The 13309-nt window shown below is 41.1% G+C and overlaps 1 protein-coding gene across 1 annotated transcript; it reads right to left on the minus strand.

The window, feature by feature from the left end:
- Positions 1-7989: 7989 nt before the first annotated feature.
- On the minus strand, positions 7990-9118 carry LOC145444298 (uncharacterized). Its single transcript, XM_080322243.1, has 3 exons — positions 9076-9118; positions 8500-9005; positions 7990-8094 (listed from the first exon to the last, which is right to left on the minus strand). Exons 1-3 carry the CDS (start codon positions 9098-9100, stop codon positions 7990-7992), a joined length of 636 nt encoding a protein of 211 aa, XP_080178369.1. The 5' UTR covers positions 9101-9118.
- Between the last annotated feature and the right edge of the window lie 4191 nt (positions 9119-13309).

Below are 13309 nucleotides of genomic sequence, written 5' to 3' on the forward strand. Positions count from 1 at the left end.
ACCATATTTTGGAAATCTAAAAAGAGGACACTTTTTCAGAAATTTGAGACTTGTAAAACCGGAGAAGAATTCTCAAAAATTGGTGAATTTTTCCCACTTTGTGATCGGTTGACTTCGGTGCTGATTTACGGCATATCAGTTGCATTTTGCTATAAATTTGACCTAAATTCTCAAAAAAGAGGACAAAATCTCAAAAAAGAGGACAAAAGGGCGTCCTCCGAGGACACTTTCAAAAAAGTCAAGAGAGGACGAATCCTCTTAAAAGAGGATGTATGGTAACCCTACGTATACCGGGGTGAGGTAGGCCTAGTCCCTACACGTCTTACTGTGGACTCGATTCACATGCGTTATAGGCTGCATGGCCGCTGCCTTATTTCGTTCAATGTTTAGTACATGTAGTTTACTCACAGTTGGAGGTTTTCTGATTGCGATTGTTCGCTTTTCCCGTATCGTGACGGTGTTGTTGATCTGTAGTGCGGTTGTTGTTTTGTAACGCAGTCCCTGGAGTGTCGCAGTATAGAGATATTGATCTCTATAGTGAGCATAGTCGCAGTCTGTTGAATGGGTGTGCACTGTGCAGCGCGCGTTTATTGCTCTTGAAATTCAGTGACAGCAGACATCGCTTCATGCCATTCTTACACTTCATTCTGAGAATATGCCGCTTTGATCACTGTCAGTTTGCTATCAACTTTGTCGCTGGTCGTGGTCGTGGTGGATCAGATAGTGTCCGGTAGTATGGACGGATTTGGTTCGGAAACAGACTCGAACACTACCGGATGCTTGGTATATGAAGCTTTTCATGAATGCATGGACGGAAATAACTGCAAGCTATCGCATAACATTTCAACTTGTCAAGTACGTGTAGCAGAGGGTACCGTCATTACAATGATTGAGGATACGTCCGGAATTGTCACGTTCCAAATGAATCGCTCTACAAACCAGTCTTACGAGAAATTCTATGTTTCGAGGGGTCGTTGGTTCAACTCCGGCGCTGCAATGGGAGACACCGTTGAACTCCAAATATCCGACAATGTGAATCGCGAGACTGGCTGTTGCTTTGCAAGAATTTCGAAAATACTCAAACTAGGTACAAAACCGTCGACTGCTGAACTCGGACGAATTCATTAAGGGAATGGCGGTTATTGGGAGTTTCACACTTACAGTGACTGCCGGTTTGACTTTTGGTGTAGAAGATCGCACGATACTGATCGCAGGTGCGAACAATCTTTTCACGTGGCAAAGGTTTGTTCCGTTATAGAATCGTATTATGGGGGTTATGAAGTGGAGGTGATTGATGGGAAGGGTGTAAACAAAACATATTTGATGCCACGTTGCGAATATTGGTACTTGAAAAATGCGAAGGCAGGAAACTTGGTTATTATGCAGTAATCATCCGCAATTAACCGTGGAGCCAGTATGAACTACGGGAAGATATGCGCATTTCTTCACGAAAGTCAGGCTATTGACGAAACTTGCATTACTGGGTCGAAGAAGATTTGAGGCATGGCTTCACTTTTGTGGACGAATCTCGTAATCAGATGAGAATTGTTCTTGCATTTTCAAGGATTCCTTGCGCGGATCATCCTGATTGTAAACGGGTCGGCGTTCACATTCGAGCGACCTCCATAGGGGATCATTGCAAAAAATTGGACAGGAATTTCGTACCATTTCATAAGACACATCCGCGAGATCAAGCGTATGGATTTGCGACCAATTCCATCCAGTTAGCCGTTTCTGTGTATAGTCATTCTGCCTCAGGTCACATCGAGCAACCCGTCCTCAGTGCATTGTTTATTCCTTCCGCACGCTTCCTAGATTCCGATGATCAAGATATATGCCGAGAGTATGTGGATGACATGTGGCCACTATTCGCGAAAGACTCTTTTATAGACGATGTTTCTTCCACTGTTGGCAGCTTACAATTAGTGAACTCTCCAAACAGTTGGAGACCAAAGCTGATAACACGAAATTCCCTAGATCTGTTCAATCAACAAATAACTCTCTATTTGCGGTCAAAGGTGGGGAAAACTGTAGTAGCAAATAATGTCCGTTCCAAATTCGGCATACCAGATGGGGAAATAGTGATACCTGATGAAGTAATCGACAATTTAGACCTAGCTTGGAAATCTCCTGACTCAGCATTTGACGAAAGAGAAGACGCTCTTGCATATCTGCTTGGTTCATCAAAGCGGACAGATAAAGAATTCTGGAGAGAATATGAAGATTGGTATACATTGGTTGCCACACACTGCAACGAATTGACGGATAGTCATATTGTAAAAACAACATCTCCGATCGGCCAAACCTCAAACTATGTAAATTAACAAATATTATTGGCGTTGATGATATCACCATCCATTTCTTTGTACTCGGAAAATGAAATGGCGGAAATAGTCACACGAATATACGAAACACCAATTATTCAGAAGGCGGTGTTGAGGAAAATGCAGAAAGACTATCTACATCTTCAGTTCATTGGCGTTCATGGTCGTGCTCGTGGTGAACGAATCATGTTAATCGAAGATCTTTTCGTTCCTGAATGCTTGGAAAGTTCCACGTTGAGTTATTGCTCTGAAAACCACGAGGATAACGAAGAAAAATATTTGTCAAGCATGTCATTTGTGATGCAGAATCTGACATGCGATGAATATTGCAATACGAATCTTGCGGTTCAACAAGGGGAGAAACTTACCGCATTGGCAGGTACTGTAAAGGAACACGGAGTCGAAAGTTCTAAAACAGCCGATAGCATTCGCGAAATTATCGCTGCTAAGACCATTGATGACACACCTTACGCGGCGATAAAAGGTGGCGGTACCAAAGTGACACTTCGGCGCGGCACCGAACTCCACCTTCAACTTGCAATCATATCTGAATTTGACGAATATAAGCGTGATACATCCGTCTTCTGAGTATCGGAAAAGACTGCCATGGATGCTTGGCTCATCTTAACGACCCAGGTAGAGCCTTTCTGTTAAGTTATGGAAGAGACGTCAGAGATCTCTTATCCTCAGATCTTGCTGCCAAAATTATGAACAACATCAGACAAAAACGCGCAACATCGTTCATATTTAAAGAAAAAAGAATAATCTGGGACGACCAATACTTTTTTACTTTTTTACTTTTTACTTTTCACTTTCTGCTCTGGTGAAAGCGATGTCAAACAATCCAACCTGCTGTGCATACGAAGAGAAATATTGTCAAGCAATAAGTCGAAGATATCTTTTGTTTGGGTTTGTCACGCTGTTGTATCGAATGTGTCGGATGGCGAAGTCAAATTCCTGGTTTGCAGTCTTTATCAATCAGGATCGCAACCCAGACATGATGTTTTACGACGATATTGAGTTTATTGTCGAAGTAATCAATGTCGACTATGAAAACTCAGATCAATGCAGTAGGCTACTGAAAATCAAGGTAGTGAAAATTTGATATGATGTGATCTGTGCTTTGTTTAGCCAACTGAAAATTTGGTACGATGACATTTATGTATGTACTACAAATGGCGTCAAGCGCATTACATTACAATTTGGCGTGTGCAAGATCAAACGAATTGAAAATTGCGAAGTGTCCAATCGAGCGGTTTTCAAACTATTTTCCCATTTTCTGCCTTGAACAGATTCTGTGGCCCACTTTTCAGTTTTAGTTCTGCTCAAAGTAGTTCTGGTATACGTGTATAGGCTAATAGTCTCAAATTATCATGCTTCTGAAGATTGCCGGCAAACTGGTATGAGAATATATTGAAAGTGACGGTTTTCATATTGACGTGACTATGGTTACCTGGATTTGTTAAACTTATATACATGACAATGCATCAATCCAAAGGTTTCGGAACCGACTCTTCATTCATGTTGCATGCATCGTAATACTTTGATACCAATTGATTAGTTAATGACAGGTTGTAGGAATATCGTGGTATAAGGCGGTATAATAAGTATTATACCAGCGATGAGTATACGCTTCCAAATATAACTAGAGATTGTTTGATGATTCATTATTATGATACAGTTAAATTTACATGCGTATTGCGTAATAGCTGCCTAATCATTAAAACAACGGTCTTTTGGAAATAAGATTCTTGCCGTAATTCTTTCGTCGATTTATCGAGCCTGTATTGACAACGTAATCAACCAAAGAGAAAAAAGCAGGGGACCGTACCCGATCATCTTAAGGGGGGAAGGTACACCCAGATCATCAAAATTTTTCATAATTTTTTTATTGCATAATTACAAAGTATGAGACTGGCACTTTCATAACATATAATCATCTTGCATGATTTCAAGCTATAAGTAGGTTAAAATTCCATTTAAAATCTCTCATTTTCGTGAAAAATTGAGAATCCCCCCCCCCCTCATTTTTTTAACTAGCTCAAAATTGTCACCAAACGCCCTGTCCTTGTAATTTAGATAGTTGTAACAAAGAGCCATATCTGTAATCACTCAAGCATGAGTATCATAACATTATCTGGCTGCCAAAGCAGTTGTGAGCACTCACAAGATGTGTCATTAGCTATCCTGTTGTCGATAGGAAATTTCTGAATTATTATACTTTCCAAGATAATATTGTGAGAAAATTGATAGTTAGTGGTGATTTTACAATGGGCGGGACAAAGATAACAACAAAGTTGGCATTTAGCAAGAGAAGGAGGCATAATATGGTAAAAGAAAAGTTTCCAAGAAACCGAAAAAGTCATTCGAGAAAAGATTGGACCTTTTATCTGCTTCGAAGTCTGATGGTGGTTGATGAAATTCTGAGGAAACCTTTTTCCTAGCAAGTCATGCATCTTTGATGCAGTCATTCAATGTATTGTGACTTGCCCTGACTGTGGTTCAACAGGCAAGGGCTGTTGGCAAAATATCCAGCTTTGCTACAGAGATTAGCATCGGAGTGTCGTGCTACAAGAAAGAAATTTTTTGTTGGTTCACCTCTTCAAAAAGAGATGATGTTGAAGAGGAAGGCAAAAAGCATTGTCATCACCAGATCAATACCAAAGTGGAGCCAGTATTATCATAACGCCATCGTAAATGGTGCACCAGATGCACAGAATGCATCGACTAAAGTGTAGGCAATACTAATGCCTAACAGTCCAACTACAGAAGAACCGATGCACGGTAATTGTGATGAAAAGTGGTGCTTTTACTTGAAGGCTAAACTTGAAGGTGCTACCGATCCGATCCGCAAGTATCTGCTGAGAGCCAAAATGTATCAAGCGGTCAAACCCGTCTTCAAGGACCTTGCAAGTATTGATCTTCTTTCACAGTGCATGGACTTGCAAACCTAGAATGCTAACGAGTGCCTCCATAGCACCCTATGCTCCGAGGAGACTTGTGTTGGAAGAGACTACCTGGAATTTGCGGTAGCTCTAGCAGTGATAAGATGGAACACCGGTGCAACAGGTCTCTTCGATGTGGTAGCAGCAGTAGGAATTCCAATGAGCCCCAGAGTCAGATTTGCAGGAATTAGAGACAACGCAATTCGAACCGAAAAATTCTGACGCCCAAATTGACACAACTGGTGATCGAAAACGAAGGCAATTAAAAAATTGATGCAGTGAAAGAGAGTTTGAGAAGGAAACACTACTTACAGTGCAGGGAAATTTTATTCATAAACATGCTGCATCCTTGGCTCTGGGCTCTCCCTATCGTACCGTTCATCCAGCTACTAATTTTTCATGCCTTATTTTTGTTATAAATTTGATGGTATAAAATTGTATCGTTGAGGGAATCCTGTGTAATGTCGCCATGATATGTACAATCAGTAACAACTGCAGTGCATGTTGACAGTGTCGCAGGGATCCAAATATGTCATTTCAACTGTTCTAAATCCAACTGTGATCTTATGCTTGTCCAATTCAAGGTTTGAAAAATGTTCACATATGGAATAGCAGTTTTGAGTGAAAAACTGTAAAACCCGACATACTTTATATCACTTATTATGCATTTATGTACATTCAATCTCCTTCAAATTTGGCTATATCCTAATTCAAACATGCCTGATTACTGGGAGAGCATCGCATTTCGCATATCTGTTCTAATTTTTCACAAATACAATTTTCAATTTTCAAAGTTGATTTTCTCAGCTTTTTGATTTTCACTGGTTTGGTTTATCTGCGGAAGGAAATTTTGGTATCAAATGATCTCCAATCTCGATCAAACTTGGCTCAATTACAGAAGTAGATGTGCTCTACCTGGTAGAATGATAGAATTTTGAGTTGGAGTCAGAGTTTTAGTTTGCTAGTTATGATTTGATTTATTTTATGAAAAAAAATGGAAAACTCGGTAACGTAATAGTGTCAAATCCACTTTCAGGTGATTTTTTTCTGCATAATTGGAAACTCCAAGCATTCTACCAGGTGCTTAGGGGTATATGGATACCTAATCAATCATTATCTGGAGTTTATAAGCATTCCTTGAAGAGACAGACTTTCCGCCGTGGGAAGTGTCCGATTTGAAAATCTCCCCCCCAATTTGGGCCCAAGGAATTATTTTGAGAAGCCAAAATTTACATAGAATATGGAGTATGGTATATTAAACTCGCACACCAAATTTTAAGACGCCAGACTGTATGTTGTAGAAAATATAGCAATTTGAAATTTTACGTAGCGTAGGTGTACCTTCCCCCCTTAAGATTTCGTGTGTGCACGCGATGGTTCGTATTAACTTTAAGTCTCTGGAAGAGATGAATGTGTTTGTACCATATATATTTGCGCAACGCTGGTGTTAATGCAATAGTTGGCCTTCAGGCTCACGTTGAGTCAAATGTTCGATTTGTTATTTCGATAAACACATGTGTTTTCGACAATCACGACGATATTTGTAGGAATATATTCTATATTATGCTGACTGCGTTGACGACTCATTTTGCTAGTCCGCTGCTGCTGATCGGATAGCCGTTGCTAGCCTCGATAAGCAAGGTATTCGTGACTAGACTTCGGTCGAACTCGAAACTGCAGCACATTGTTAATGCAATGCCCGTTGAATGCAATTTATACATATCAGCAAGAGCCGACGCGACACCTTTCAAACTATCCAGCACAGGAACCAGCATATAATCTCTGATTAGCAAGATCAGCTATGCGTACAATGTAGCGTGATGATAGAGGGGGAATTGATTCAAGTGAATTGACTTGGTTTTGGGTTGTCGTTGTGTGAAGTTGGTATTTTGTCTTGGATTATATTGGAGCGTTTGACCTGTGGGATGGCACGCACTTCGGCGAATGAAAAAATTTGCAGTGCGAAGGACGAAGGTGGTGTGAATGAAAATCCAGAAGTGCGGGTGAAAATCGTGAATAATTGTTCCTTTTTCTGATGTGGAATAATTCAAATGAACCTAATATGAAATTCAAGGACAGTATCACTTTAGTATAGTTGCGACGCAATTGTAAAAAACTTGTTTGTATTACGACACACTATTCTTAGCTTTGACAATATCTTTGCCTCTGACAAGCCGTAGTGAATTAATATTATCGCACTAGCCAAAAGCCTAGATTGGAAGCTGGTGTAGTGGCAGATATACAGTGTATCAGCCCGTCTGAGCCGGCGACAGGCTGAAGAAATGTCAAATTGACTTTCTGCTTTCTTTTCGTAATAACTAGGGCAAGTTTTTGTTGCAGTTAAATCCGTGGAAAGTTGCATTTATTTTTGACTATAAGATTCCTTCAAACAGCGTAAAACAGCATTCTACATATCGTACGAGTATTGAGGAAGCTGCTGGAAGCTGTAAAAAAAAGTTGCAAAAACTTGCCCTAGTAATAACAGATCGATTATCGCGAAGCACGCGGATAGTAGTAGAAACCAGGGATGGGATGGGACACGGTTTTAAGGGGCGACCGATAGCAGGCCGATGTCGATGCAACCATGTACCTAGAAAAAGTACTGAGAAAACATCCAGGACATGTGTTTTGTTCATGTTTATTAGGAAACAACATAAAAAATGATGACCAGGATGTCACAGTTGTGATGGTGACGTCAAAATGGGAAATCGAACACTGGCCTAGCATTTAGCAGAAGCCTTTGAGGTCAGTTTACGGATCTTGCGAAAATTTTTCTTTGGTGCCTCCTCAAGCATCGGTTTGCTATTCAAACGCTTGAGGTGATTCTTTGCAAAACAATTGAAAGCACTATGCACAATAAGATTGAAGTTCGAATGACTAGATTTACATTCGACTTCCACTAGGCGACAACGAACAGAACAAGAATACACAACATGACGCATTGCATCTAAGAAAACATTGCGCTGATTCATACAACACATCAGCTTTTTTAATGTATCTTCATCTGCTGAAACAGCTGAGAAATACTGCACAGCCAATAATGTAATAGCATAGCAAATTTCAGTCGGTTCAGCAAGTCCTCCACGATTTGACATGAGAAATATTGTTTTATATTTCTCAGGAATGCCGCCCTGAAGATCTGGAGCATTATTAATACCGGATATAAGCATGCCTTTGCAGTCATCACAATTCCTACGGCGAAAAATTGAGCGACCAATGTACCCACTAACGTAGAATACAACAGATGCATCAGTATCGTCAACATCATCCGTGTCAGCAGTTTGCATAAAGTCAGCAAGCCACTGGAAATCTTCGCGGTTTGCTGATGCATCTTCCTCGCCCGGTTCATAGCTGGCGATTGCTCCGGACAGTCTGTCCTGTCGCAACAGGCTTAGACACCGGATTTTCTTTTCCGCCAGCAGCAATTGGTTCACAGACATGAAGAAATTACCGCCATTGCTCTGGCGGTACATCCCAAATCGGGCTTCGATCGGGTCCGACATTATTTTTCCGGATATTAAATATTGTACATTGTGGTTTGCTTGAAGATACTCCGTCAACGATAGCACAGCCCCCATTGTCTGAATACAGGCCATGAATGTTTCATTGCTGAGACCAGCACGGCCCGATTTTTGCCAATCCTTGAAAATGTCTATGGCTCTTCTTAAATAGTTAACACCGGGATGATCTTCACCCATGCGCAGTGGCGTAAAAAATGAATTCCTCTTCCGCAGGGCTGAAACGAATATTTTGTTGCATTAGTTTGAAGTCAACTTACAGCGAGAAACATGTATAATGTAACTTACCTTTAGTTGGGCTTTTAACAGACATGATATTCCAAATGGTGAGGATGAAGTTTCCTTAAATTCTGGATGTCCATCCTCTGCGAAGTGTTTTAGTCCCAGTACCGTTGATTCGCTAAACACGCTCAAAGCGTGCTGGGGCGAAGTTCGAGCAATGCTGCTGGGGTCAAGAGATACTTTTTTGAGCTGATGTGCAACTTTCAATGTCTTGCCTTCTTCCAGAGCATAGAGGTTTTTGATATGGAGGAACTTTGCATGGCATGGCCCATCAAATATATCCTCATTGCCTTTAATAGGGGGATGCATCTGCTTCTTATTCACAAAATGGTTAAAGATGTTTTTGAAATTGTGAGTAAAATCAAAAATCAGGAATAATTTTTTTCCTGGTCGATGAGGATGTTCGATGCTGTGACAAAGTTCTCCATTACAGAGATCCATGCACAATTTCCGGTTACAGACATGATTGTCCGTTGATATTGCTATCACCAGTAGCATATCGTTGATCGTTTCCATTACTATATCAAACCATGTTCGCAGCGTCTTGGTGTCAAGTTTGTCAACCCGAATGAGACAAACCACATCCTTGTACTTCCCGAAAAGTGATTGCACCATGAATGTTAGAACCGTCTTGGCGGTATTCCCACTTTCCGTTAAACCAATGAAAGAACCACTTGTATATTCCACGCGCTGTGCTGTGTAAACCTCATCTATCATTAAGGTGACAATTTTTTCTTGTTCGGATAAAGATTTAGTCCTTTCCTTCAAATAACTCATATCAAGTTTGCCTGGCGTCACTGTCATATCTTCACATAGTCTACGCAGGTGGCGCACTGAAGGCAAAGCGAAAACGTTCAGCAGTTGTTTATAGAGAGCTGGACTGGTAAATTTCCACATGAAAGCAGTGGTTAGAAGGTTTGTAGAGTATCTCCGTGAAGTAGGGGTAACTTGACAGAGTGACAATTGCTCAATAACAAATTTGATCAGCATTGGGTTGAAATCTTCAGATTTTGCAGACGACGCAGTCAGGTACTCCTCCAATAGAGATATGGCCAATTCCATGCGGTTGAAATTATTGTCACCATTGGATAATGACTTGCATCTAGCAAGAACGTTGCTCAATTCGGATGTCTTCTGAACGTAACTTGCATTCAACAAGTCCTCATAATTGGAAGGCTGAACAGGGACACCCTTAATGAATGAATGAATCTTCATGTCCTTCGTTACTATCACAGAGGCTGTCAGCACAGGTGTATGATGAATATCTTTTTCCGAAGTTATAAGATGGAACTGAACTGTAACGTCTCATCATCAGCAGAAAAGACATATCCTGCAGGGAGATGCTCATTCTGGAACTTCTCCTTCAAAGAGTGAAGATCAACCACACATTCTTGTTGAATAAACTTATCATTGCATTCTGCTATGCGGGCGTTTTCATTGGAGAGACGAGCAGATGAGCAGCAGTTGCTGCTTCGAGGTCTCGGATTTGAGGTTGTTAGATAATTGGGCAATGTTGGGAAAATATGAGGAACAGCAGTAGATCTCAGGCGTAATCTAGATAGTTTTACACAACCCCGACAATTGATGCGCCTAGACTGCTTGTCACATGAAAAATGTTCGAAATCATCATCCGAAAAGTGAAGCCGGCAAACTCTTTGTGAACATGAAGCGGCCAAACTTTTTTCTTGGGATTGCTATAATCCACTTTTTCCGCATGATAGGATCACTTGGAAAGCTATAGAATGAAACAACAGTGCTGCTGCTGCCTTCTGATTCATCTTTTGTCTTTGTGTAACCAGATCTGCATCCCGGAACGCAACATTTAAAACCCATTTTTATACTGTAGCATTTACATTATAGTGCTGCAAGAAAATGTGGCAATGAACATTATCAGCACCATATAAGACTTCCCTGGTGATAGCTGATCTAACATGACACGAATATTATACCTATTAACTTCACAACACAAACCTATACTTGTAGTATAAATGGTACATGCACCTATGCAACTCACAAAGCTACACCAAAATCGCAGAAATTCTACAACTTGCAGGCATCTCCTTCACCTAAGACGGCTGGGTGTCCGGACAATACCGAGAAAACCATTACCGAGAATGGACACCACCGAGAATGGACATTACCGAGAATGGACACCACAGAGAATGGACACCACCGAGAATGGACATTACCGAGAATGCAATATATGCAATGCAGGCATGTTATGCATATGCTCAGGTTGTGTGAGTGCATCACGGCGTTGCTTTATTCGGTATCGATGCTCAGGTATAAATTTCTCGGAAACGACAGTCCCAGTAAGCTATATTCTTATTCTTGACATTGGCCATTCTCGGTAATGTCCATTCTCGGTGGTGTCCATTCTCGGTAATGACCATTCTCGGTAATGTTCGTTCTCGGTAATGTCCATTCTCGGTAATGGCATTCTCGGTAATGGCCATTCTCGGTAATGGTTTTCTCGGTATTGGTATAGAACCAGACGGCTGACTGTGTATGAATAGACCTGATCACATGTAAACAAAAGCGACAAAAGAACACACCGATCGCGGAAATCATACAAAGAACAAGCACTTCCTTCTCGTCTGACAGCTGAGCGCGTATAAGCGTCGGCCAGCTTCGGGTCACTGACGATGACGTCACGCGCTTCGTGTCCCATCGCGAAGTTCTAGATATCCCTGGTAGAAACCATCGTTACAGACTCACATTTGCAGGTTATTGTAACGCAAATTTCACCCCTTCAAGGGTTATGGCCGCAAAGGGTATAACTTTGGGTCGACACGGTGCCTTTGTTCACATGGATGTAATATTTGTTGAGTTTATTGCAAACATTCCTGCGATAATTTTTACAAATCTAAGCTCACTGTGTTTGGCAGTACAGCCAATAAGCGAGACACGCAGAAAATATGGCTTGATCAATCAATCAGGTTTATTAATATTTTCATCGTTTCAAAAACATCACAAGACTGCGATGCAATGAAAAGATAAGAAGGTGTCGAAACAACTTGGAGTAGCCATTAAGATCAGACACCCACCTTAGCCTATGCGAAGTAAATAAGAGGCATGCACACTGCACAGTGTACACTGAAATAAAAGTAATGCCGAGAATATAAGACTCAAGCGACAAAATGAGGGGGCATGTGGCGGAGGGCGAGGTCGATGTTAGGTCGTGGTCCGGTAATCCTGAAGACTGGCTAGTATTGATTTAGAAGGAATTGCTTGTATTTTGACTTGAATGCGGACATGCTCGACGACTGTCGGATAGCCGGCGAGATCATGAGAATCTGCCGGCCTTTTGTTTGAATTCATGACGAGATTTATCCGACTGTTTTTTTCTGGTTGGAGCAACGTATCATATGGTAGCGAGCGCTAATGTGCCTACTCTACTTGGTCGTTTTTACCTTATTTTTCAAGACATCAAGCAAAAGTCTCAACAAAATACCCAAACATGTGGGTTTTTCACCCTTTCGAGAAACTGGAGTCTCTGGGACCTTTGTGACATTTCTCAAAATCGGTTTCTGCCAGCAAGCATTTTCCCTCTGTAATTAAAGATGTATTTATTCAAAAGTAGAAAACAACAACCACAACTGACAGAGCACGTCCACACTCCCCCAGCGGCCAGCGCTCACGCTTCTCTCGACCACGAACAAAGGCCACCGCCATGCACTACTTTGTGCAATGGTGCACATGACGCACATCACAATACCACACCATCGCGAAAATACGCTGTGTTTTGCATGGGACTGCAGTACAGTTTTTCAGACCAGCCCATCCAAGCGCTAGTAGACGTTCTTGTACAAAACAGAACAACTTTTTCCGCCGAGAAGGGTTTTAGTGAAATATAGTTGAAATCAAAACCAGGGAAAAGAGACGCCTTTGTAATGAGACACTTGATAGCTTAAAATTTTGTAAGTATCTTCATCTTCTTTTTGTATAACACTTTCGGTGAGTTTGTGAGAATGAAATCTATTTTCCATAAAAAGAGAGAATGGAGCTAAATGAAAGGTTGAAAAGCACTGGTATAGGCAGTCCCGCACCCGTAGCAGCCCTTGATATAAGTTGCAAGTTCAGGCATCAAAATATAGAGCATCGTCCTAAAAAATGACCGTAGTTGTCAAAACTATCGTTGGATGATTTGTAAATTTCAAGCTTGTGCAAATTAGATAGGAATTGAAATTATACCAACCGTTTTTCGAAAATTAGATTAGAATTAGAATCACTGGAATCG

This window comes from Botryllus schlosseri, chromosome 8 (genome assembly GCF_051294905.1).
Source record: "Botryllus schlosseri isolate E-star chromosome 8, Bs_hap1, whole genome shotgun sequence".
Lineage (NCBI taxonomy): Eukaryota > Metazoa > Chordata > Ascidiacea > Stolidobranchia > Styelidae > Botryllus > Botryllus schlosseri.

Coding starts and splice junctions, on each gene's coding strand:
- LOC145444298 (XM_080322243.1), bottom strand. CDS start 9,100: ATGTCTGTTAAAAGCCCAACTAAAG. Junction 9,006..9,075: donor TGTTAAAAGCCCAACTAAAG/GTAAGTTACATT, acceptor TATTCGTTTCAG/CCCTGCGGAAGAGGAATTCA. Junction 8,095..8,499: donor ATGCATCTGTTGTATTCTAC/GTTAGTGGGTAC, acceptor TGTTTTGCAAAG/AATCACCTCAAGCGTTTGAA.